Consider the following 25919-nt stretch of genomic DNA (forward strand, 5'->3'; position numbering starts at 1 on the left):
CTACTAGACTGTGAGGCAATGAATTTCTCTTTGTTAAAGCAATCCACTTGTGGTGTTTCTCTTATAGCATCACTAGATAACTAAGACAAGCCCATTGTTGTGGCCACCGTATCAAACTATCTTGTTGAGGGTCTTCCTCTTTTTTGCTGACCCTCAACTTTTTACCAGGCATGATGTCCTTCTCTAGGGACTTATCCCTCCTGATAACATGTCCAAAGCATATGAGATGTAGTCTCACCATCCTTGCTTCTAAGGAGCATTCTGGCTGTGTTTCTTTGAAGACAGATTTGTTCATTCTTTTGCAGTCCATGGTATATTCTGTATTCTTCGCCAACGCCATAATTAAAAAGTGTCAATTCTTCTTCAGTCTTATTCATTGCCTAGCTTTGGCATGCATACGAGGCAATTAAAACACCATGGTTTGGGTCAGATGCATCCTATTCTTGTAGGTGACATCTTTACTTTTTAACACTTTAAAGACGTCTTTTATAGCAGATTTACCCAGTGCAATCCCTCTCTTGATTTCTTGACTGCCGATTGCATGGGTGTTAATTGTGGATCCAAGTAAAATGAAGCCCTTGACAACTTCATTCCTTTCTCCATTTATCATGATATCACTTATTGGTCCAGTTTTGACGATTTTTGTTTTTTGTTGAGGTATAATCCATACTGGATGCTGTAGTCTCTTTGATCTTCATCAGTAAATGCTTCAAGTTCTCTTCATTTTCAGCAAGCAAGGTTGCGTCATCTGCATATTGCAGGTTGTTAATGAGCTTTCCTCCTATGCTGCTGTCCCAATCTTCTTATAGTACATCTTCTTGAATTATTTGCTCAGCATACAGATTGAATTAGTATGGTGAAAGGATACAACCCTGATGCACACCTCTCCTGACTTTAAACCACGCGGTATGCCCTGGTTCTGTTTGAATGACTGTCTCTTGATCTATGTACAGGTTCCTCATGAGCACAATTAAGTGTTCTGAAATTCCCATTCTTCGCAATGTTATGCGTAAATTGTTATGATCCACATAGTCGAATGCCTTTGCACACATACCAAAAAAACCCAAACCCATTGTTACTGAGTTGATTCTGAGTCAAAACAACCCTATACATTCATGAAAAAATACACAAAAAATAAAAATTTAATCCAATGTTGAAGTTTAGTTGGATGATGTTGGCATTTTGCCAGTTACAGTAATAACTCTACTTGTGGAAGTTTCTGGATCATCTGGATTATTCCTGGGAATAGGGATGGTGTTCCTAGTCAGAAAATTAGTGAGAATTGCCTGTATGGTCTTTTTCTTTTTCTTCATGTATTTCACAGTAATATCCTGCAGCTACCTGAATCTTTCGACTTGAGGAAAGCAATCACCATTTGGGTGCATGTTTTCAAGCAACTGAAGCCCCTGATTGAGTTTAGAAAACTAAATCTATACGACAGTGTTTTGAACAGTAAATTGGAAAAAGGAACATCTGCGAGTGAGCACTGGGAATGATAACATCAGCAAGTTATGCACTGCACCATTGTATGTAGTAAAAAAATTTTTTTTTGTATGTAGTACATATTATTAATGATAAGATGTATAAAGGAAACAGCAGATGGTCGTAAGTACAGTTCATTGTAACTCGAATGTGTTCTAAGTTGGAGACTACCTGAACATAGGTAGATATGGATGCATGGGTATGTGTAAGAAGGCCCATGTGAGTATATGGTTGTGCATATATAGGCGTATCTGTAGGTATATGTGTATACATGTTGGTATGTGCTACGTATATATTCATATATATGATAAAGCACATAGGGGCACAGTTACATATGGATACTTCCTAGATATAACCAAACACCTTGCATGATTGGTTTACTGGGTTTGAAGGCTTAGGACCATAGTCTTGTGGGACAACTTGGTCAACTGGCATGACATAGTTCATAAAGATAATGTTCTACATCCTAGTTTGGTGAGTAGCACCTGGGGTCTTAAAAGCTTGCAAGCAGCCATCTAAGATACAACTATGGGTCTGTACTCGTCTGGCGCAAAAGAGAAAGAAGGAAACCAAAGACTCGAAGAAAAAACTATTCCTTGGCACTAATAGCCCACACAATCCACGGTCTCATCTGTCCTGAGACTAGAAGAATTAAATGGTGCCTGGCTACCACTACCCACCATTCTGACCAGGGACACAATAGATGGTCCTGGATAGAATGGGAGAAAAATATAGAACAAAATTCAAATTCCTAAAAATGTCCAAACTTAACACCTAGGTCAGAACACTTGGCATAACAGAAGGTATTAAGAAAATGTTCTGCATCCCACTTTGGTGAGTGGCATCTGGGGTCTTAAATGCTAGCAAGTGGTCATCTAAGATGCATCCGTTGGTCTCAACCCACCTGGAGCAAAGGAGAATGAAGAACACCAAAGACACAATTCAAATAGGAAGCCAAGAGACAGAAAGGGCCACATAAACTAGAGACTTCATTGGTCCGATACCAGAAGAACTAGATGGTGCCTGGCTACCACTGATGACTGCCCTGACAGGGTACACAACAGAGTATCCCTGATGGAGCAGGAGAACAGTGGGATGCAGACCTCAAATTCTAGTAAAAAGACCAGGCGTAGTGGTCTGACTGAGACTAGAGGGACCCCAGAACTCATGGTCCCGAGACCCTCTGTTAGCCCAAGATCGGAACCATCCCTGAAGCCAACTCTTCAAACAGGGATTGGACTGGACTTTAAGACAGAAAATGATACTGGTGAGGAGTGAACATCTTGGCTCAAGTAGCCACATGAGACTATGTGGGCAGCTCCTGTCTGGAGGCAAGATGAGAAGGCAGAGGGGTACAGGAGCTGGTTGAATGGACATGGGGAATACAGGATGGAGAGGAAGAGTCTGCTGTCTCGGGGAGAGCAGCGAGGAGTACATAGCAAGGTGTGTATAAGTTTTTGTATGAGAGACTGACTTGATTTGTAAACTGTCAGTTAAAGCACAATTTAAAAAAATGTCCAGACTTATTGGACTGGTTGAGACTTGAGGAACCCCTGAGACTATCGCCCTGAGATACTCTTTAAACTTGGAATTGAAGCCATTCCCAGAGGTCACCTTTCAGCTAAATGACGGGTTGGCTCATAAAATAAACCATATCACCCATGAGTACCATGCTCCTTTAAACAATCATCTATATGAGACCAAATGGTCAACATTTACCCTAAAGCAAAGATGAGAAGGTAAGGGGGGGGGGCAGAGAAGCTAGATTAATGGAAACAGACTAACCAAAATGGAAACAATGAGAATACTGACACATTTTGAAAAATGTAACCAATGTCACTGAACAATATGTATAGTGATTGTTAAATGGGAAGCTAATTTGCTGTGTAAGCTTTCACACACACAAAAAATCAAATATTAAAAAAAAAACTTGTGTAAGCCACAGAGGAATTTAGAAAGCCACACGTGCGTCCAGGGCAAGACGTATGCACATAAAATACCTGAGAAGACCATATGCTTTCACTTCGGGGTGATCCCTAGGCTCAGGGGAACCCTGGCTAAGTGTTGAAGGAGTGCCACAGGACAGAGCCAATCTGCAAGACTGGAAGAGGTTTAATTTCCCACCAACACTTGGCATTAAAAGAAATCTCTGTCAAAACACAAGGTGAACACAAGCTAAGGAAAAGAGACTTCAGTGCCCACACATGATGTGGAATGTAGTCTTTACAAAAATAGAGGAAGTCACTAAACAAACAGACTACTACAGCCTTCAGCAATAAAAATAAATAGCAAACCCTAGGGAAGTAAGTAGTCTAATTTCCAGAATCACCACATTATGATATTCAAAGGTCTAGGTTTCAACAAAATATCACAAGGCATGCAGAGAAACAGGAAAGTATGGCCCATTCAAAAGAACAAAGTAAACTGACAGAAATTGTTCCTGTGGAAGCTCAGATAATGCAATTTATAGATAATGATGTTAAATTAAAACCAAAAACCAAACCCGTTCTTGTCAAGTCGATTCTGACTCATAGCAATCCTATAGGACACCCCCATAGGGTTTCTGAGGAGCGGCTCATGGATTTGATATGCCAGCCTTTTGGTTTGCAGACAAGCTCTTAAGCACTGCACCACTAGGGCTCCAAAATAGCAGTAAATAATATGTTCAAGGTACTGAAGGAAAACCTGCACAAAGAATGAAATAAAATCAAGAAAACCATGCATGAACAAAATGAGACTATCAATAGAGAGAAAAATTATAAAAAGTAACCAAGCAATAACAGAAATAGTCAAGGGGAAAAATACAATACCAGAAATGAAAAATTTACTGGAAGTTTCAAAATGTACTATAAAGCAACAAGAATCAAAACAGGTGGTACGGGTACAAACAAGGATAGGCATATAGACCAATGGAATAGAATCCACAGTCCAGAAATAAACCTCAACATCTATAATCAGTCAATTTCTGACAAAGGTGCTAGGTCCATCCAATGGGGGAAAGAATAGTCTTTTCATAAAATGGCGCTGGAACAACTAGATCTCCACATACAAAAGAATGAAGTTGGACCCTTACTCACCCCATATAAGAAAATTAACTTAAAATGAATCAGTGACCTTATATGAAGTAAAACCATAAAACTCTTAGAAGAAAACAGAGGTAAAGTTTCAGGACCTTCTTTTGGCAGTGGGTTCATAGATGTGATGCCAAAAGCATGAGCAGAAAAGAAGATAAATTAGATTTCATCAAAATTCAGAACTTTTGTGCATCAAAAAATTTTATTAAGAAAGTGAAAACGTAACAATAGAATGGGAATAAATATTTAATAACCATGTTTCTGATAAGAGTTTACCATCCATCAGTTTGTTACACTATGGTGGCTCACATGTTGCTGTGATGCTGGAAGCTATGCCACCAGTATTTCAAATGCCATCAGTGTCACCTGTGGTGGAGCTTCCAGATTAAGACAGACTAGGAAGAAAGGCATGGCAATCTACTTCCAAAAAGTAGCCCACGAAAATCTTATGGATCACAACAGAACATTGTCCTACTCACGTAGTTTTGATACGTCATCGAGAGGAATCAGTTACTAGAGGAGGACATCCTGTTTGGTGAAGTAGAGGGCCGATGAGGGTGAGGGAGAGGCTTGGTGAGATGGATTGTCACAATAGCTGCAATGATGCCACGTAAAATTGTCAGCGATTGTGAGGGTGATGCAGGATTGGACATTCTGTTGTACGTAGGGTCCCCATGAGTTAGTTGGAGTTGACTCAGTGGCAGCCATCTGTCCAGCCAGCCAACTAGCCAGAATATATAAAGAACAAATAACTCAAAAACAAAAGGACAAGCAACTTAATTAAGAAATGGGCAGAGGGCCCGTAAAAAAATAAAATGCTTAAGAACAAGTCTAACCAGGATGTAAAAGACCTATGCAAGGAAGACTACAAAACACTACTGCAAGAAACCAAAAGAGACCTACATAAATGGAAAACCATACCATGCTCATGGATAGGTAGACTTAACATTGTGAAAATGTCAATTCTTCGTAAAGCAGTCTACAAATACAATGCAATCCCAGTCTAAATACCAACAGCCTTCTTTAAAGAGATGGAAAAACTAATCATTAACTTTATATGGAAAGGGAAGAGGTCCTGGATGAGTAAAGCACTATTGAAGAAGAATAAAGTAGGAGGACTCCTACTATGTGACCTCAGAACCTACTATACAGCTACAGTAGTCAAAACAGCCTGGTACTGGTACAATGACAAACACATTGACCAATGGAACAGAATCAAGAACCCAGATGTAAATCCACTGACCTGCGGTCACCTGACCTTGGACAAAGGCCCAAAGTCCATCAAACGGGGAAAGGACAGTCTTTTTAACAAATGGTGCTGGCAAAACTAGATGTCCATCTGCAAAAAAAAAAATGAAACAGAACCCATACCTCACAACATACATAAAAACTAATTAAAAATGGATCAAAGACCTAAATAAAAAAACAAAACTATAAAGATCGTAGAAGAAAAAATAGGGTCACCTCTAGAGGCCCTAATGCACTACGTTAACAGGATACAAGCCATAACTAACATTACATAAATACCAGAAGATAAGCTAGATAACTGGGATCTTCTTTAAAAATTAAACACTTATAGTCATCAGAAGACTTCACCAAAAGAGTAAAAAGAGAACCTACAGACTGGGAGAAAAATTTTGACTATGACAGATCTGACAAAGGTCTAATGTCTAACTAAAATCTACAGGAAAATTCAACACCTCTACGACAAAAAGACAATCCAATTAAAAAATGGGCAAAGGATATGAACAGACACTTCACCAAAGAAGGCATTCAAGCAGCTAACAGATACAGGAGGAAATGCATGAAATCACTAGTCATTAGAGAAATGCAAATCAAAACTAAAATGAGATACTATCTCACCCTGACTTCGCTGGCATGAATCAAAAAACAGAAAATAACAAATGTTGAAGAGGCTGCGGGAGATTGTAACTGTTATGCGCTGGTGGGAATGCAAGATGGTACAACCATTTTGGAAAACGATATGGCACTTCCTTAAACAACTAGATATAGAAATTCCATATGATCCAGCAATCCCACTCCTTGGAACATATCCTAGAGAAGTAAGAGCTGCCACATGAATAGACACATGCACACCCATGTTCATTGCAGCATTGTTCACAATAGCAAAAAGGATGGAAACAACCTAGATGCCCATAAACAGATGAATGGATAAATAAACTATGGTACATACACACAATGGAATACTACGCAAGATAAAGAACAGTGACGAATCTGGGAAGCTTCTCACAACATTGGTTAATCTGGAGGGCACTACACTGAGTGAAATAAGCCAATCACAAAAGGACAAATATTGTATGAGACCACTACTATAAAACTCATGATAAGGTTTACATACAAAGAGAAACAATTTTTGATGGTTCCCAGGGGGAAGAAGGGGAGGGAGGCAAAAATACTAAATAAACGGTAGATAAGTGATAACTTCGTTTAAGGGTAAGACAGTACACAATACGGAGGAAGCCAGCACTCCTTGTCCAAGGCAAGGTTATGGAAGCTCCATAGATACATCCAGATTCCTGAGGGACCAAATTACTGAGCTGAGGGCTCTGGGGATCATGTTCTCGGGGAACATCTAGCTCAATTGGCATAATGTAGTTTATAAAGAAAATGTTCTACGTTCTATTTTGGTGAGTAGCGTCTGGGGTCTTAAAAGCTTGTGAGTGGCCATCTCAGATACTCCACTGGTCTCACCCCGTCGTCTGGAGCAAGGGAGAATGAAGAAAACCAAAGACACAAGAGAGACATTAGTCCCAAGGACTAATGGACCACAACTACCACAGCCTCCACCAGACTGAGTCCAGCACAATTAGATGGTGCCCGGCTACCACCACCCACTGCTCTGACAGGGATCACAATAAAGGGTCCTAGTCAGAGCTGGAGAAAAATGTAGAACAAAATTCTAACTCACACACAAAAAAAGACTAGACTTACTGTTCTGATAGAGACTGGAGAAACCCTGAAAATATGGCCCCCCATGCACTCTTATAGCTCAGTAATGAAGTCACTTTTGAGGTTTACCCTTCAGCCAAAGATTAGACAGGCCCATAAAACAAGTCTAAATGGACACACCAGCCCAGGGGCAAGTACGAAAAGGCAGAAGGGGGACAGGAAAGCTGGTAATGGGGAACCCAGAGTTTAGAAGGGGAGATTGTTGACATGTCATGGGGTTGGCAACCAATGTCACAAAACAATGTGTGTATTAATTGTTTAATCAGAAACTAGTTTGCTTGGTAAAATCTTCATCTAAATTACAATAAAAAAAATTAAAAACAAAATCTGTTAAAAAAATGAGCAAAGGAAACTTTCCCCTTTGGTTGTTATTTTGTCTTGAGGTTGAGAATATATTGGAATCATGAGGTGGGCCTGTTTCAGGATAAAACCAACACACAGGGAAAATGCCTGAGCCAAGGGAGTTGATGAAAAATGGAACTGAAGCCCTAGTTACATTGTTTCCATAGCTGCCTAATTTGTGGATTTCTTGTCATGGGATTCAATAAATTTCATTATTGTTTAATCCTGTTTTTTTAAAAAAAAAAAGGTGAAGGGCTTGAGACATTTCTCCAAAGAGGATACACAAATAGCCAATAAGCACATGAAAACATGCTCAACGGCATTAGTCATTAACCAAAAAAACCTAAAACCAAACCAGATCCCATGAGGTTGATACTGACTCATGGTGACCCCATGTGTTGCACAATACAACTGTGCTTCATTGGGTTTTCAAGGCTGTGATTTTTTTGAAGCAGATTGTCAGGACTTTATTCCAAGGTACCTAAAGCCAGATTTGAACCACCAACCTTTTGGGCTAGTAGTTGAGAGTTTAATTATTTGCACTGCCCAGGGACTCCTCATTAGTCATTAACCAAACCAAATCCGTTGCCATCTAGTCAATTCTGACTCATAGTGACCCTATAGGACAGAGTAGAACTGCCCCATAAGGTTTCCAAGGCACACTGCTACATCTTTATGCTGCGAGTGGCTGGTGGGTTCAAACTGCCCACCTTTTGGTTAGCAGCTGAGCACTTAACCACTGCGCTACTAGGGCTCCTTCATTAGTTGTTAGAGTATTACAAATCAAAACCCCAAAGAGATACCACTTCACACAGATTAGGATGGCTTTTAAGGAAGGAAAATAACAGGTGTTGGTGATGTTGTGGAGAAATTGAAACCCTTATGCATTGCTGGTGGGAATGTAAGATAGTACAGCTGCTGTGGAAAACAATTTGGTGGTTCCTCCAAAAGGTCTACATAGAATTATTTTTAAAAAACCAAAAAACCCATTGCCGTGCAGTCGATTCCAACTCATAGCAACCATATAGGACAGGGTAGAACTGTCCCATAGGGTTTCCAAGGAGCACCTGGTGGATTCGAACTGCCGACCTTTTGGTTAGCAGCAATAGCTCTTAGCTACTGCACCACCAGGGTTTCCTAGAATTACCATAAGACCCAGCAATTCCACTCCTAGGTATATACACAATAGAATTGTAAACACAGACTCAAACGGAAACCTGTACACCAATGTTCATTGCAGCACTGTTCATAATAGCCAAAAGGTAGAAACAGCTCCAGAATCCTTCAACAAATGAATGGATAAACAAAATGTATATATATGCAATGGAATATTATCCAGCCATAAAGAGAAATGAAGTTGATACATGCTACCTTGTGAATGAACCTTGAAAACATTCTGCTAAGTGAAACAAGCCAGACACAAAATGACAAATAGTATGTGATCCCACTTATATGATATATCTAGAATTGGCAAATGCATAGAGACAGAAATTAAATTGGCTAGCTGGAGGAGGAAATGGGGAGTTATTCTTTAATAGGTACAGAGTTCTTGGGGTGATGAAGTTTTGTAAATAGTGGTAATAATTGTACAACATTGTGAACATTATTAATGCCACTGAATTGTACACTTAAAAATGGTTGAAATGGCAAATTTTGTTATACATTTTTTCCTCAATTAAAAAAAGGTCACATAAATATAGAACACTAGTTCTCAAACTTTTGTGTATATGAAGTGTCACTTGGGGTTACGTGTTAAAATCCATATTCCTGGGCACTACCCCTAGACCTATTGAATCAGATTTATTTGGCAATGATACCTGGAAGTCTGCATTTTTAACGGTTTACTTTATACCATAGTTTGAGAAAGACGGGTCTAGAAAATTTATCATCCATTATGCTGAGAGTTGCTGTGGGAAGTTTTGGTTTATTTACTCCTGAGTCTTTCACGTTGTATCCTGATCAGTAATGATAAACAAAAAAAGATTTTAAAATACATGATACAATTATAAAAACCTAAATCATACTATGAAAATTCTCTTCGGTTTACAGCAGCATTCTCAAGTGGGGGCATTTTGCCCCCAGGGGCCTTTGCCAATGTCTGCAGACATTTTTGTTGGTCACAGCTGGGGACAGGGATGCTACTTGTGTCTAGTAGATAGAATCCAGGGTTACTGCTCAACATCTAACAATTCACAGGACAGCTCCCCATAACAAAGAATTATCTGGCCCAAAATATCAATAGTGTCACTGTTTATTACCCCTAGTTTAGAAAGATCATGGATTGTTTGAGTCCCAGCTCTGTGTCTTACTAACTGTGGGACTTTGGGCAAATTACTTAACGTTCTTGATTCTGCTTACTCAACAGTTAAAGGCAATAGTGTTGTTCTGAGAGTTAAACTAAATTATATACTCTAGGAAGAGAGAAGTAGCTGCCTGACATACTAGGCATTTCAAATAGTATTTCTATTTGTATTTCTGCTACTTTCTCTCTAAAACCAATTTGGCATAGGCTTACTTTAAAATATTGAAAGATCATTGAAAATAAGGATTTTGACTTCTAATTCTCACGTGCCAGGCTATGTTCACGTAATTTTATTGTAAAAGTTTAAAACTAGTTTATCTCTTGCTGTAATCTGTCTTCAGTTCATTTTAAAGAAAATGAATTCAGGAAGTAACCTAAGTGACCCTACATTAAGCAGAATCTTTTGAGGTGATAATGCCATTTTATAAAAACTTTAAAAGGAATGTGTAGTTCTTTGAAATAATTTCTTCTACTTGATAAAATGTTTGGGTATGGAAACCTTGGGAATCTGGTCTTTTTAGTCCATTAATAAACAGGAAGAATAATATCATAAATTTTTTAGATAGGCCTTCTTGGAAAAAGCGTTTTCAGACTTTTTGTTTAAAAAAAAACCCTGCGTATTTATAAATAATGCAAAGTACATGTATGTTTTGTTGGAATGATCATACATTTCTGTGGTTGAATAGAGATGTTGTTCTTGTTAGGTGCCTTCGAGTCGATTCTGACTCAGCAACCCTGTGCAACATTAGAATAAAACACTGCAAGGTCCTGCACCATCCTCACAATTGTTCTCCTTGAGCCCATTGTTGCAGCCACTGTGTCAGTCCATCTCGTTGAGGGTCTCTCTCTTTTTCGCTGACGCTCTGCTTTACCAAGCATGATGTCCTTCTCCAGGGATTGATCCCTCCTGACAACATGTCCAGAGTATGTGAGATGAAGTCTTGCCATCCTCACTTCTAGAAGCATCATGGTTGTACTTCTTCCAAGACAGGTTTTTTCATTCTTTTGGTAGTCCATAGTATATTCAATATTTTTTCTCCAGCACCACAATTCAAAGGTGTTAATTCTTCTTCGGTCTTCCTTATTCATCATCCAGTTTTTGCACGCATATGAGGCAATTGAAAACACAATGGCTTGAGTCAGGCGCACCTTATTCTTCAAGGTAACATCTTTGCTTTTCAACACTTTAAAGAGATATTTTGCAGCAGATTTGCCCAATGCAGCGTGTCTTTTGACTTCTTGACTGCTGCTTCCATGGGTGTTGACTGTTGGTCCAAGTAAAATGAAGTCCTTGACAACTTCAGTCTTTCTCTGTTTATCATGGTGTTGCTTATTGGTCCAGTTGTGAGGATTTTTTGTTTTGTTTATGTTGAGGTGTAATCCATACTGAAGGCTGTGGTCTTTGATCTTTATCAATAAGTGCTTCAAGTCCTCTTCACTTTCAGCAGGTGAGGTTGTGTCATCTGCATAAGGCAGGTTGTTAATGAGTCTTCCTCCAATCCTGAAGCCCCGTTCTTCATATAGTCCAGCTTCTCGGATTATTTCCTCAGCATACAGATTGAATAGGTATGGTGAAGGGATACAACCCAGATGCACACCTTTCCCGACTTTAAACCACATAGTATCCTCTTGTTCTCTTCCAACAACTGCCCCTTGGTCTAAGTACAGGTTCCTCATGAGCACAATGAAGTGTTCTGGAATTCCCATTCTTCGCAGTGTTACCCATTATTTGTTATGATCCACACAGTCGAATGCCTTTGCATAGTCAATAAAACACAGGTAAACATCTTTCTGGTATTCTCTGCTTTCACCCAGGATCCATCTGCCATCAGCAATGATACCCTGATTTCACACACCCTTCTGAATCTGGCTTGAATTTCTGGCAGTTCCCTGTTGACATATTGCTGCAGCCTCTTTTGAATGATCTTCAGCAAAATTTTACTTGTGTGTGATATTAATAATATTGTTCAATAATTTATGCATCTGGTTGTATTACCTTTCTTGGGAATAAGCATAAATATGGATCTCTTCCAATTGGTTGGCCAGGTAGCTATCTTCCAAGTTTCTTGTCATAGGTGAGTGAGCACTTCCAGCACTGCATCCATTTGTTGAAATATCTCAGTTGGTATTCTGTCAATTCCTGGAGCCTTGTTTTCACCAATGCAACTTGAACTTCTTCTTTCCATACCATCGGTTTCTGATCACATGCTACCTCATGAAATGTTTGAACATCAACCAATTCTTTTTGGTATAGTGTCTGTGCATTCCTTCTATCTTCTTTTGATGCTTCCTGCATCATTTAATATTTTCTCTGTAGAATTCCTTCACTATTGCAACTCGAGGCTTGACTTTTTTCTTCAGTTCTTTCAGCTTGAGAAATGCCAAGCATGTCTTCTCTTTTGGTTTTCTATCTCCAGATCTTTGCATATGTCATTATAATACTTTAATTTGTCATCTCGAAATCTTCTTTGAAATCTGCTCAGCTCTTTTACTTCAGCATTTCTTCCTTTTGTTTTAGTTACTCGATGTTTAAGAGCAAGTTTCAGAGTCTCTTCTGACATCCATTTGGTCTTTTCTCTCTCTCCTGTCTTTTTAAAGACCTCTTGTTTTCTTCATGTATGAAGTCCTTGATGTCATTCCACAACTCATCTGGTCTTCAGTCATTTGTGTTCAGTGCGTCAAGTCTATTCTTGAGATGGTCTCTAAATTCAGGTGGGATATACTCAAGGTTGTACTTTGGCTCAAGTGGACTTGTTCTGATTTTCTTCAGTTTCAACTTGAACTTGTATGTGAGCAATTGATCTGTTCCAGTCGGCCCCTCGCTTTGTTCTGACTGATAATGTTGAGGTTTTCCATCATCTCTTTCCACAGATGTAGTTGATTTGATTCCTGTGTATTCCATCTGGCGAGGTCCATGTGTATAGTCGCTGGTTATGTTGGTGTAAAAAGGTATTTTCAGTGAATACGTCATTGGTCTTGCAAAATTCTATAATATGATCTCTGACATCGTTTCTATCACGAAGGTCATATTTTTCAACTACCCATCCTTCTTTGTTTCCAACTTCCACATTTCAATTACTAGTAATTATCAATGCATCCTGATTGCATGTTTGGTCAATTTCAGGCTGCAGAAGTTGTGAAAATCTTCAATTTCTTCATCTTTGGAATTAGTGGTTGGTGTGTAAATTTGAGTAATGGTCATATGAACTGGTCTTCATTGTAGACACATAGATATTATCCTATCACCAACAGCCTTGAATTGTTCTTTTTTGATGATGAATGCAATGCCATTCCTCTTTGTCATTCCTGGCATAGTAGACCATATGACTGATTTAGAATGACCAATACCAGTCCATTTCAGCTCAGTGATGCCTAGGACATCAATCTTAATGTGTTCCATTTCATTTTTGACAGTTTCCAATTTTCCTAGATTCATACTTTATACCTTCCAGGTTCTGATTATTAATGAATGTTTGAAGCTGTTTCTTCTCATTTTGAGTCATGCCACATCAGCAAATGAAGGCCCTGAAAGCTTGGCTCCATCTGCATCATTAATGTCGACTCCGAGAAGGCAGCTCTTCTCCACTTGTATTTTGAGTGCCTTCCCACCTGAGGGGCTCGTCTTCCCACACTATATCAAACAATGTTCTTCTGCTATTCTTAAGGTTTTCACTGACTGATTCTTTTCAGAAGTAGACTACCGGGTCCTTCTTCCTAGTCTGCCTTAGTCTGGAAGCTCAGCTGAAACCTGTCCACCTTGGGCGACACTGTTGGTATTTGAATATTAGTGGCATAGCTTCCAGCATCACAGCAACATGTAAGCCCCCAAACTTCTGGTCTCCTAGACTGTAAGAGAAATAAATTTCTGTTTGTTAAAGCCATCCACGTTTGGTATTTCTGTTACTAGCAGTAGTAGATAAATAAGACACCACCAAACTGTTTTCCAGAGTGGCTCTACTGTATTTACACTGCTACCAGCAATGTATGACAAATCCAGTTTCTCTGCATTCTTGTCAGCATTTGGTATTGTGACAATATTTTATTTTACTAACAGGTATGTAGTGTTGTCTTTTTATGGTCTTATTTTGTATTTCTCTAATGGCTAATGATGTTGAACATCTTTGCATGTGTTTATTTGCCACCTGTAGATCCTTTGGTGAAATGGCTCTTCATTTCTTTTGCCCACTTTTTAAAATTGAATTGTTTGCCTTTTTTACTGTTGCATTTTAAGGTGTCTTTATATATTCTGGAAACCCTGGTGGCGTAGTGGTTAAGAGGTATGGCTGCTAACCAAAAGGTCAGCAGTTCAAATCCACCAGGCACTCCTTGGAAACTCTATGAGGCAGTTCTACTCTGTCTTACAGGGTCGCTATGAGTCAGAATCGATGCGACAGCAGCGGGTTTTTATATTCTAGGTAGTAGTCCTTTTTCACATTTTTGGTTCAAAAATATTTTCTCCTACTCTGTGGCTTGTCTTTTCATCCTCTTAACAGGGTCTTTCACAGAGCAAAAGTTTTTAATTTTGACGAGGTCCAATCAAATTTTTCCTTTTATGGACTATGCTTTTGGTGTCAAGTCTAAGAACTCTTTGTCTGCCCCTAAATCCTGAAGATTTTCTCCTATGTTTTTTTTCCTCAAAGTTTTATAGTGTTATATTTTACATTTAAGTATGTGATTAATATTGAGTTAATTTTTGTATCAATTTAGAGCATCTTTGTTTTTTTTTGACCTGTGGCTGTCTGATCTCCACTGCACTGTTTGCTAACTCTTCTAGTTTCTTTGTAGCTATTTTTATTTAATCTTGGTAAGTACATAAATAGTAAAACTTTTGCCATTTCGATGTTTTCTACATGTTTAATTCAGTGAAAATTATGTTCATCATGTTGTGCAACCATCACCACTATCATTTTCCAAATTTTTCCATCACCCGTAACAGAAGCTCAGTGCCCTCCGAGCAAGGACCCCCTTTCCCCCCACCCCCCTTCCTATCACTGGTAACCACTAATAAACTTTGGTCTCTGTACATTTGCCTATTCTAGATATTTCATATAAGTGGGATTATACTGTACTTGTTGGACTCTTGGGTTATGTCTGCCTTTTTTCCAATTGTGAATAGTGCTGCAGCGAACATTGGTATACAAGTATCTGTTTGTGTTCCTGCTTTCAATTCCATCGTGTATATACCTAGGACTGGAATTTCTGGATCATATGTTATCCTTTTTTTTTTTTTTTATAAAGAATAGCAATCTCTTATGTAAAATTAACCTATTGGTTTAACTCAACATTCTTTGTAGTCTTTGGCAAATGAAAGGTTTTATGATTTGATTTATTAGTAGATAATAAAAAAAAATAGTTCGCATCAAAAGGATAATATCTGATTAAATCTCGTTATGGAAGAATGTAATTTTAAGAATCAGTATTATCAGGCCAACTACCAAAGTTCATGTTTAGATCTCTTACATTTTCTATGTATCTCTGCTTGTTAGTCTTGTTTTTAAGTAAGTTGCCTATTTAAAAGGAACTTTAAATGTCAAGTGAGTGTATTAACAGCATGCTGCCTTTGTTTTTTTAGATGGTTTTATCTGAAAAGGTTAGTCAGCTGATGGAATGGACCAGTAAAAGACCTGTAATAAGAATGAATGGAGACAAGTTCCGTCGCCTTGTTAAAGCCCCACCAAGAAACTACTCCGTTATTGTCATGTTCACTGCTCTCCAACTTCATAGACAGTGTATCGTATGCAAGTATGAACTTTCAACTGCATTTTAAAATTAACTCATAAAATCTTAAACACTTCTCAATCACAAAAGAACCAAATTAGTTCGGTGGGTACATGAATAATTAGTATGCATACCTTACTTAGGATATCCGTAGTAACACATAATACTATTTCTCTTTTTGTATCAGTTCTTGGTTGTCTATATTTGTTGTTGCTGTTGTTGTTCTGTGCTATAAAGTCCATTATGACTTATAGTGATCCTATACGACCTTATATAGAACTGCCTCATAGGGTTTCCTAGGCTATAAATCTTTTCTTTTTTAATTTTTAAAAAAATGTTTATTGTGCATAGGTGAAAGTTTACAGAGCAAATTAGATTCCCATTAAATAGTTTGTATATAAAGTGTTCTGTAACATTGGTTTCATTCCCCACAATGTGTCAGCACTCACCCCATTTCCATCCTAGGTTTCCCTGTTTCCTTTCATCCTGATATTCTATCTCTTCCTGCCTTCTCATCTATGCTTTTGGGCAAATGTCACTCTTTCGATCTCCTATAACTGATTGTTCTAAGAAGCACAGTCCTTTTAGGTGTTAAATTGTTTATTTTATGGGCCTGTCTATGGTTTGGCTGAAAGGTAGTCCCCAGGAATGGCTTTAGTTCCAGTTCAGAAGGGTGTCTTCAGGCCATAGTCTTGGGGGGTTCCTCCAGTCTCTCTCATACCATTAAGTCTGGTCTTTTTTTGTGAATTTGAATTTATTGATTTTTTTCCTTTTTCTAGATTATTTTATAGTGCATGTAACCTTTAAGATGGAGAATAATCTCACTTAAACTTTCATGAAACAATGGTATATTGGTTTCATTTTACTGTTTCTGAATGATCATAGGAATATTGGTCTTTAAATAAAAACATCATGAATAATTCAAAATAGCAGATATTAAAAAATAGCTTTTACTTTTTAAGTGTTTTTTTACTTATATTTTTAGATCAGTATGTATGATCTGTTTATGATCTGAGAATTCACTTTAAATGAATGACAAAGCCTCCCTGTAAAGAATTAATTTAGTAAGAACTTGGAGACTCTCCAAAATCAGACAGCCTGGACCATGTGAAAGAATACGTAGCCTTCTTTCAGAATATTATGTTATGCAATCCTAAGCCTTGGTAACTTTTCTTAAAGGATTTTCTTCCTAGAGGTGGGAGATAGTTAAAGTTTTTGGTTCCAAAGTGTTTATTTTTGGGGGTGTCTGCTGAATATAAATCAAAAGTTTTTTTTTAAGTGAATAGAAGAAAGAAAAAGAATAATTTGTATTAACTATGAATAAACTTAAAATCTAGAATTACTCCCAATTCATTCAGTTCACTCACTGGTGATCAAGAGTGTACGAAAATGTCTACTTTCTAGATAGTAAACATTTGTTATTTTTGATGATAGGAAAGGCAATAGCCACCATGGATGAAGTCACATATATAATAGAGCACATAGGGGGCACATTTAAGGTAACTTCCTAGACATATCCATTCATCTTGTGGGACTGAGTAATTGGGTTTGAAGGCTCTGGACCATAGTGTTGGGGGACATCCAGGTCAATTGGCATAACATAGTTCATAAAGATAATGTTCTACAACCTAGATCGGTGAGTAGCATCTGGGGTCTTAAAAGCTTGCGAGCTTTTAATTATGGATCTCTTCCTGTTGGGGGCAAAGGAGAGTGAAGGAAACCAAAGACTCAAGGAAGAAACCAGTCCACAGGACTAATGGCTAATGGCCTGTGAGAACCGCAGCCTCTTCTAGCCTGAGACCAGAAGAGCTAGGTGGTGCCCAGCTACTCCTACCTACCGTTCCATCCAGGGACACAGTAGAAGGTCTTGGTTAGAATGGGAGAAAAATGTAAAACAAAAATCAAATTCCTATAAAAGGCCAGACTTACTGGACTGATAGACTAGAGGAGCCCCTGAGACTACTGTCCTAAGATACCCTTTGAGCTGAAGCCACTCCCAGTGGTCACCTTTCATTAAAATAATAGATTGGCTTATAAAATAAACAATATCACCCATGAATACTGTCCTCCCTTAAGTTAATCAACCATATGAGACCAAATGGTCAACATTTACCCTAAAACAAAGATGAGAAGCAAAGGAGGGCCGGGGAAGATAGATTAATGGAAACAGAACAAAAAGAATGGAAATAATGATGGTGTTGACACATGCAAAAAATATAACCAATGTCATGGAACAAGTTGTATAAAAATTGTTAAATGAGAGCCTAATTTGCTATGTACACTTTCACCTAAAACATAATAAAATATATTAAAAAGTATAAAAATGTCAAGGAATAAGCATAAACTCCTTAATAATTTTGTCTTAAATGCAAATTAATGGAATTCGCACTAACCTGACTCCTTACTGGTATCTTACTTTCTACAAGACCAAATTTAAAATTAGCTCAGCTTTTCCTAAACTCATTGAACAATTAAAAATTAAGTAACACATGAAAGGAGAGACTGGAAGGAGGGAGTGGGCTGACTCATTAGGGGGAGAGTAAGTGGGAGTATGGAGTAAGGTGTATATAAGCTTATATGTGACAGACTGACTTGATTTGTAAACTTTCACTTAAAGCACAATAAAAATTATTTAAAAAAAATTAAGTAACAGCAATGTGTATAATATAGTATGTTTGATGCTGTTGAGATGAGACATGTAAGAGGAATGCCCTACCCTTATCATCTGGTTAGGGAAATGAGTTATACACATGAAAATTTATCAGGCAATATAAAGCAATTTATGATTAAGTACCAAATGAACTGTATACATAACGAATACTGTAAAATGTCAGGAAGGACATATAATAGGAGTGGTTAGGATTGGCCTAATGGAGGAGATAGAACGTGTGCTAGGCCTACACAAGATGCATCAGATTTAGCTAGAGGAAGATTATTCTGGTTAGAAGCATTGATGTATGCAAAGGTGCAGAGATAGTAGTAAACAAGGTTCTGGAGTTAAGGGATCCTGTTTGAGATTGATAAGTGGTAAGGCTAGATAAAAGCTAGATGCATTATTTGGAGCTAGATGATTAAAAAAAAACTTTAATAACCAGTGAAAGAGCTTGGAGACTTTATTCTGAAGGTAATAGAAAAGCAACAGTGGTTTCTGAGAAGAGGGGTTTCAGGAAGGTGGTCATTTGGGACGACTGATCTATATTGTGGTGTAAGGATTGAAGAGGGGAGGGAATAGAGTCAGTATTTTAATATCTTAATGTCACATATTAAAAATATGACTTTTGATGATAGCAGTGGAAATAAGCAGGAAGGAATGGAGTTAAAAGACAATCAGAAATGAAGAGTTTACACACCTTGGAAACTGAAAGCATATGGAAGATAAGGGAAAAGTCAAAGATGACTTGGGTTTTAATTAATCTGAATTTCCTAGACTCTTCTTATCTTTCACTGTAGTAATGCATTTGACTGTATTTTTATTTACTAAGTAGCCTCTGGAGCCCTGGTGGTGCAATGGTTAGAACTCGGCTGCTAACCAAAAGGTTGGCAGTTCGAATCCACCAGCCGCTCCTTGGAAACCCTATAGGGCAGTTCTACTCTGTCTTTCTTATAGGGTCCCTATGCATCGGAATTGACTCGACGGCAATGGGTAAATTGCATCTGTGCTTTAGATTTTTAAAATTGAATACTATATTCTCGTTGAACTTTTAGAAGTAATTTAGTATATTAAAGATTGTTATAGAGACAGTTATTCAGATTTTTCAGTGATCACTGAAAGAGCTTTAGGATGGGCAACAGACACAAAGTATGAAGTGTAGTCATGTAATTACTACTTTCTGGTGAAGTCCCCAGTACTTGGGCTAAGGTTTCTTTTATGCCAAAACAATGACAGTGTTTTCCAAGGTTTACCCTAACCCTGTCAGAAGAGCCTGACTTGGGTTGGCATTTTTAAAATATTTGTTTTTCCTCTGTCGAAAAAACTTTGCTATTGCTTGTTTGAATGTATTTTACTGCTGATTAAACTAGATTGCTTTTAAAATTTGCTATATATATATATATATATATATATATATATATATATGCTGTCTTCACAAATCTGATTGCCTTCAGGCAAGCTGATGAAGAATTCCAGATCCTGGCAAACTCCTGGCGATATTCCAGTGCATTTACCAACAAGATATTTTTTGCTATGGTGGATTTTGATGAAGGCTCTGATGTATTTCAGATGGTAAGATCTTTGGCTTATTCTGTTAGTGGAAATAGGTAAAATCTGGACAAAGTGCGATGCATTTTTTTAAATGGCCACAAACAGTTAAATAGGACTGGTCTTATGTAAGATTTGTAGTAGTTGGTGAACTAAAAGCTAAACATGAGTGAACCATGAAATGTAGCTGTCAATGATAACTTATTAGAGTATGAAGATTGGGTAGTATCTGTCAAGTAGTTTTTAAAATCACATCATGAATCCTACCATTATGCCACCATTATGCGATATTGGTGGTCACTCTGAAGTACTTAACAAAACTAGGTACCTGTCTTTACCCCCTTGCTTCTTGTCTTAATGGAAAAAAATTCTTGTTCAAAGCTAAACTCTTTTCCTGTGCCCTGGATCCTGTGCCCATCTGCTCTGTCAATCATGATCCCTCTCACCTGTACTTTTAACTTCACCCTCTCTACTAGTTCTTTCCCCTTTGCATATAAACGTTAAGGACACAGATTCAATTTTGTGTTTGAGTATAAATGTGCCTAACAGAGGCATCTTATCCAATAAGCAAGGTAACGTGGGCTTACTTGTGCCTACTTATTAATCTGTAGTGAACAATTTCACATTTTTCTACCACATCAAAGATTCTGCTTCTAGGTGTGGCTGACATCTGTCTCTATCCCAGCCCCATAGCCCCTTCCTACAGAATCAAAGCCTGTTTTCAAATTTACAGTCCCTGGCAGTGGCAGATGACCCAGTAAGCATGGGCTTACTTACTGATCTGTAGTGAACAATTTCATGTCACTGCAGATTAGTAGTAAGCACAAGTAAGCCTGTGTTTACCTTGCTTACTGGGTCATGCGCCCTGGTCTAACTCATATATTTGAACATGTTTTATTCAATAATAATTGTACAAAACATGAAAGGAAAGATCTAAGTATAAATCCTTGCTATGCATCTTCACGTGGATGACTGACTTCCTGATCCAAAAATTCATTATGTACCAAATTAAACTTCTATTTTCTCCTACCCAAACCTGGTCTTCCTGTGTTTTATATCATCACTGACACTTATTTGTCATCTTCATCTTCTTTTATGACATCTGCCGTAGCCACCCCCTCCCCCTTTCCATTCCAGGGCCCTCATCTTCTCTCACTTGAACTAATGCAGTAGCCTTTTAACTGGTCCACTTACCTTCCATTTAGTATTCTCTCCATATTGCCTGCTGTAACATTTCCCAGGGTTTGTTCTACAGTGTATTGATCAGAATTACTTTGAGAAACCCTAGTTTAAACAAAATTAAACTGGTTTATTTACTTCAGGGTGTCAAGAACTGTGAAGAGCCTGAGATTTTACCCTACTCCCAAGTTAAGAAGTTAGCCTGCCACAGTTTCATGAATGCTGGCAGGACACACAATACCCCTATCTCAGAGCTAAACCCATTGACATCAAGTTGGTTCCGACTCATATCAACCCAACAGGAGACAGGAGAAGTGCCCCAAAGAGTTTCCGAGGAGCGGATGGTGGATTCAAACTGCCAACCTTTTCTTTAGCAGCCACGCTCTTAACCACTGCACCACCAGGGCTCCATGTCAGAGCAAAAGGACTTTGTGCTTACCACTCATGTAGAAGATTTGGCTTCCCTAAGCTTGGAATCCCTCTCCCATAATGCAACCCACTGGCCCCCTTTGGGAATTAGGGCTTGGGAACCTGGTGCATGAAAATGCTGATACTTTGGCTACTGCTGTTGCCATGAGTAATAAAATCCATGTCAGAGCTAAATCAACTCAATAGCGGTGGATTTGGGTGTTTTTTTTTTTGTGTGTGGTTCCCTAGAGAAACACTCTCATGTGTGTACAGGGAGATATGTACAAGGATGTTCATTGTAACATTATTTTTAATTGGAAAAAAGGGAGAAAAACCCTAAAGTCCAATAATAGCGTCATTTCTTAATAAATTATGACAGTGAGGTTGATACATATGTACTATGAGTCAGAATTGACAGCATGGGTTTGGTTTTTTTAATTGTGAGCAGATCTCTCAAACATGGTTGAATTAGAAAAGCAAATTGTAGAATAATACAGTTAATATGATACCATTTATGTTACAAAAACATACAAAGTAGTATTACATGTTTTCTGTCGATATATACACATGTATATGAATACGTTCAGGAAGGTCGGAAATGGTAATAGTGGCTACCAGCATGGAGTGGGATTCATTCCTGTAACCCTATATTTGTAAAAATTTTTGCAAAGAAAATATATTCATATACTATTTATATGGTTTTAATTTTGTTTATTAGATACATTTTGAAAACAATCCAAAGGTGGCATAGCTAAACAAATATCAAAAAAAAATTTTTTGGCTTAAAATTTGGGCAGGAATTTGGTTAAGTGAACACTGTCTAGAATCTGATTCTTAGCTTTGCAGACCTAGAAATTGAATTTGAACAATGTAGCCAGAATTTATCCAGCTATGGAGACCTTGTACACACTGACCAAGTGTAAAAATCCTTGGGCACTGGTAACCAAAAGGCTTATCTATTAAGTCATTAACTCACCGTGATATACTGCCAAAGAGACCAAAATAATCATATTCCATAATCAGTACGCTCTCTCCCCTAATAGGAAAGTCTAGAAATTACTGTTTAGAAGGGTTTTATTGTGAGCATAGAATCAAAGCAAGAGAATTGGATTATTTTATTGACTGATATCTTCAAGTTGTAATTGCTTATATAAGCCAATGTCTACTGTAGGAGTTACCTACTAAGGGGACCTGATGCTTGCATCTGTTGGTCAGGATCTTTCCCCTGGACTTAATTAGATTTTCTGTTTTCCACAAGTACAATTGTCTGTGTCAGGAAACATACAATGCAGATGAATGGGTTATGGTCTGTTTATGTCAGCAATCCCAGTATTGTTTTTCAAGCATACCACGGGTCTCACGATGTAGAAGAGAGAAATGTGATGCTCATCAGTAAACATTTATAAACCCATTTGAATGGATGATTTCTGTATATAGCTACCATTTTGTATTGGTTTTTGCTGCAATTTTAGAGCCGTTGTCTTATCCTGGTCTTATTCCCTCCAGATTGAGGATGTACCTTATTTGGAGCTTACCTTAGCTACATGAAACAGTTCTCATAAATTTATCCTTTTTGCATGATCTTTGAACAGATTAAAATATTTGTGGTATGGGAACACTTTTCCATTCTAATGGAGTAAAATGCAGGTTTCTTGGCTAGGAATTAATATTTGATCGGTAAAGATAGTGGTTAAGGTCACAGGTAACCTTGGGTTTGAATCTTAGCTCTACCACTTACTGATTAATTCCTTAGGCAAATCACTTAACCTTCCTAAACCTGGGCTTCCTTATCTGTGATATGCCTAAATTTTAAGATATTTGCAGTTGAGATTATTTTCTTGATAATTTATATTTCCATGAAATACTTTTTATTCAGCTAAACATGAATTCAGCTCCAACTTTCATCAACTTTCCTGCAAAAGGGAAACCCAAACGAGGTGATACATATGAGTTGCAGGTGCGGGGTTTTTCAGCTGAGCAGATTGCCCGGTGGATAGCTGACAGAACTGACGTCAATGTAAGTTTCCTTACTTTGATGAAAGGTACTTTGCTGTTATCCCCTTTGACTCTTACTTGGATGTCCTAATTGGTCTTGTCCCTATATCACTGAGATGGTAAGTAATAGTTTAGCTGTCCCTTCACAAGTACCATTTAACAGAATCATCCCGATGAAAGAGTGAAACATCCTCTATTACCCTATTGGATTCAGCCTGGAAACCACTCTTCTTAAGTCCATGGACTATCTAGCTGTACTTGGCAGATTCTTCTTAATCTAAAAGATAGTATGATCCATATGTTGTGGTTGAACAGAATATTGTACTTATTACATTCCACTTTTGGATAAAATATAAACTATTTTGATTGGGTATGTAATGAAAAAGTATAATTTTTCCTTAGAGCAGCCATACCAATTTTGACTGCTTTCATTTCAAATTAGTTCAACCTATATAATTAATGAATAAATTTTATACTTTAAAATGTTTTTCTCTCCTTTCCACTTAGATTAGAGTAATTAGACCTCCAAATTACGCTGGTCCACTTATGTTGGGATTGCTTTTGGCTGTTATTGGTGGACTTGTGTATCTTCGAAGAAGCAATATGGAATTTCTCTTTAACAAAACTGGATGGGCTTTTGCGGCTTTGGTGAGTAAAATTTAGGCGAAAAATTGAGTTAAACTCTTAATATTGTATTTTCAGGTAAGCTTTCATTTATATGAGAAGTAGGATTTTGTTTATTTCTTACCTGAGGGAAAGGAGTTTACATATTTTTATTTTCTGCCTTGAAATCAGTTTATTTCCTCTGTTATCTCATTACAATAGCCAGAGCTGAGAGGACCTGATTATACCCGGTTTTATTCAATCTAAATGATAGGCTGTCAACTCCATCAAAACCTGCAGTTCTTTTGAAAATATTCTTCTAGAGGGCCTTTTCAAAATTCAATTTTGAAATTTGTGTCAGCTTATTTATAATTTTAAAGTAATGTTTTCTTTCTGAAGTAAATATTACTGAATTGTGATTCTTGTGATCCTCGTGGTTAAAACACAGGCCTTAGAAAGGGATCACTAAAAAATAAAAAAGAAAGGCATCACTTATCTGAAAATGATTTGCTTCAGCATGTATACCTGAACAGATGTACCTTTATACCAGCCAATCTAATCAAGGTGGGAACATCTGAACCATGTAATTATAAATATCTCATTACTTTTTGTTCCCTAGTGTTTTGTGCTTGCTATGACATCTGGTCAAATGTGGAACCATATAAGAGGACCACCATATGCTCATAAGAATCCCCACACAGGACATGTGGTAAGGAAAGGCCAGGGTTTCTTTCTTTTATATACCAAGGTGAATCTTAATGATTATTACCCTGTGAGAACAGTGCCAGCATATAAAGGAACTAGATTTATTTTTGACTTTTCCATCTCTTGGTTAACAAGCTTCAATTGCTGAAAATACTGTGCTGTTCTCTTAAAAATGGGAAGTTTCTTATCTCATTTGGTGAGTCCTTTTAACCGAGCTGGTTAAGAATGAATGTCAGCATTCGTCTAAATACAGTAGAATAATTGATCAAGTACTTGAGCATCCATTGTCCAGGTATTGTGCTACGTATTCTTAGAGACATAGTGGTAAACAAGAAAAACATGGTCCCTGTCTTCTTGGAGTCTACATTATTGTACCTCACGCTCTTGTACACGTAAATACTTGTTTTTCAGCTATTCTACTGTTAAACAGTATAAATACAGTGAAAATACAAATAAAAAATAAGTACTGAAATAGCTTTTGTAGTAACTCAGCTTTTTTACTGATGAGTGCCACAGACCTAAAATATGTTACATGCTTACATACATTGGGTGCATTAATATTTTTATAGGATTTAAAAATGGCCCATTTTAGCGTTAGGATGCCAAAATTTAATATGTATTTAAAGATTCCATTTTGTCTTTTTTTCCCCCAGAATTATATCCATGGAAGCAGCCAAGCCCAGTTTGTAGCTGAAACACATATTGTTCTTCTGTTTAGTATCCTCTTTATAATCCTTGTGCTGTATTATAATTTGTCTATTTTCTCAAATTCTGCTGTTCTCTCTACAGTGTTTGTTTGGGGCTCCTGTCATATTAATTCAGGTCATAATATCCTTTGGGAATCATATTATCGTGTCATCTGTCTTAGCTCAATCAGCTGAAGGCCACCAGGGACAAACCTGCAGTCTGATAAAGTCAGGTTTATTGGCTCATTGCTGCATAT

The 25919-nt window shown here is 37.7% G+C and overlaps 1 protein-coding gene across 2 annotated transcripts in view; it reads left to right on the forward strand.

Annotated features, from left to right (window-relative positions):
* MAGT1 (magnesium transporter 1) overlaps positions 1–25919 on the forward strand; it is a 70006-nt gene that overhangs the window by 24612 nt on the left and 19475 nt on the right. For both annotated transcript variants that reach the window (XM_049873314.1, XM_049873315.1), the window contains exons 2-7: positions 15743–15912; positions 19993–20110; positions 23550–23690; positions 24176–24316; positions 24891–24980; positions 25630–25693. In XM_049873314.1, coding sequence (XP_049729271.1) covers positions 15743–15912; positions 19993–20110; positions 23550–23690; positions 24176–24316; positions 24891–24980; positions 25630–25693 — 724 coding nt within the window. The remainder of the gene's footprint in view (positions 1–15742; positions 15913–19992; positions 20111–23549; positions 23691–24175; positions 24317–24890; positions 24981–25629; positions 25694–25919) is intronic.

This window comes from Elephas maximus, chromosome X (assembly GCF_024166365.1).
Source record: "Elephas maximus indicus isolate mEleMax1 chromosome X, mEleMax1 primary haplotype, whole genome shotgun sequence".
NCBI lineage: Eukaryota > Metazoa > Chordata > Mammalia > Proboscidea > Elephantidae > Elephas > Elephas maximus.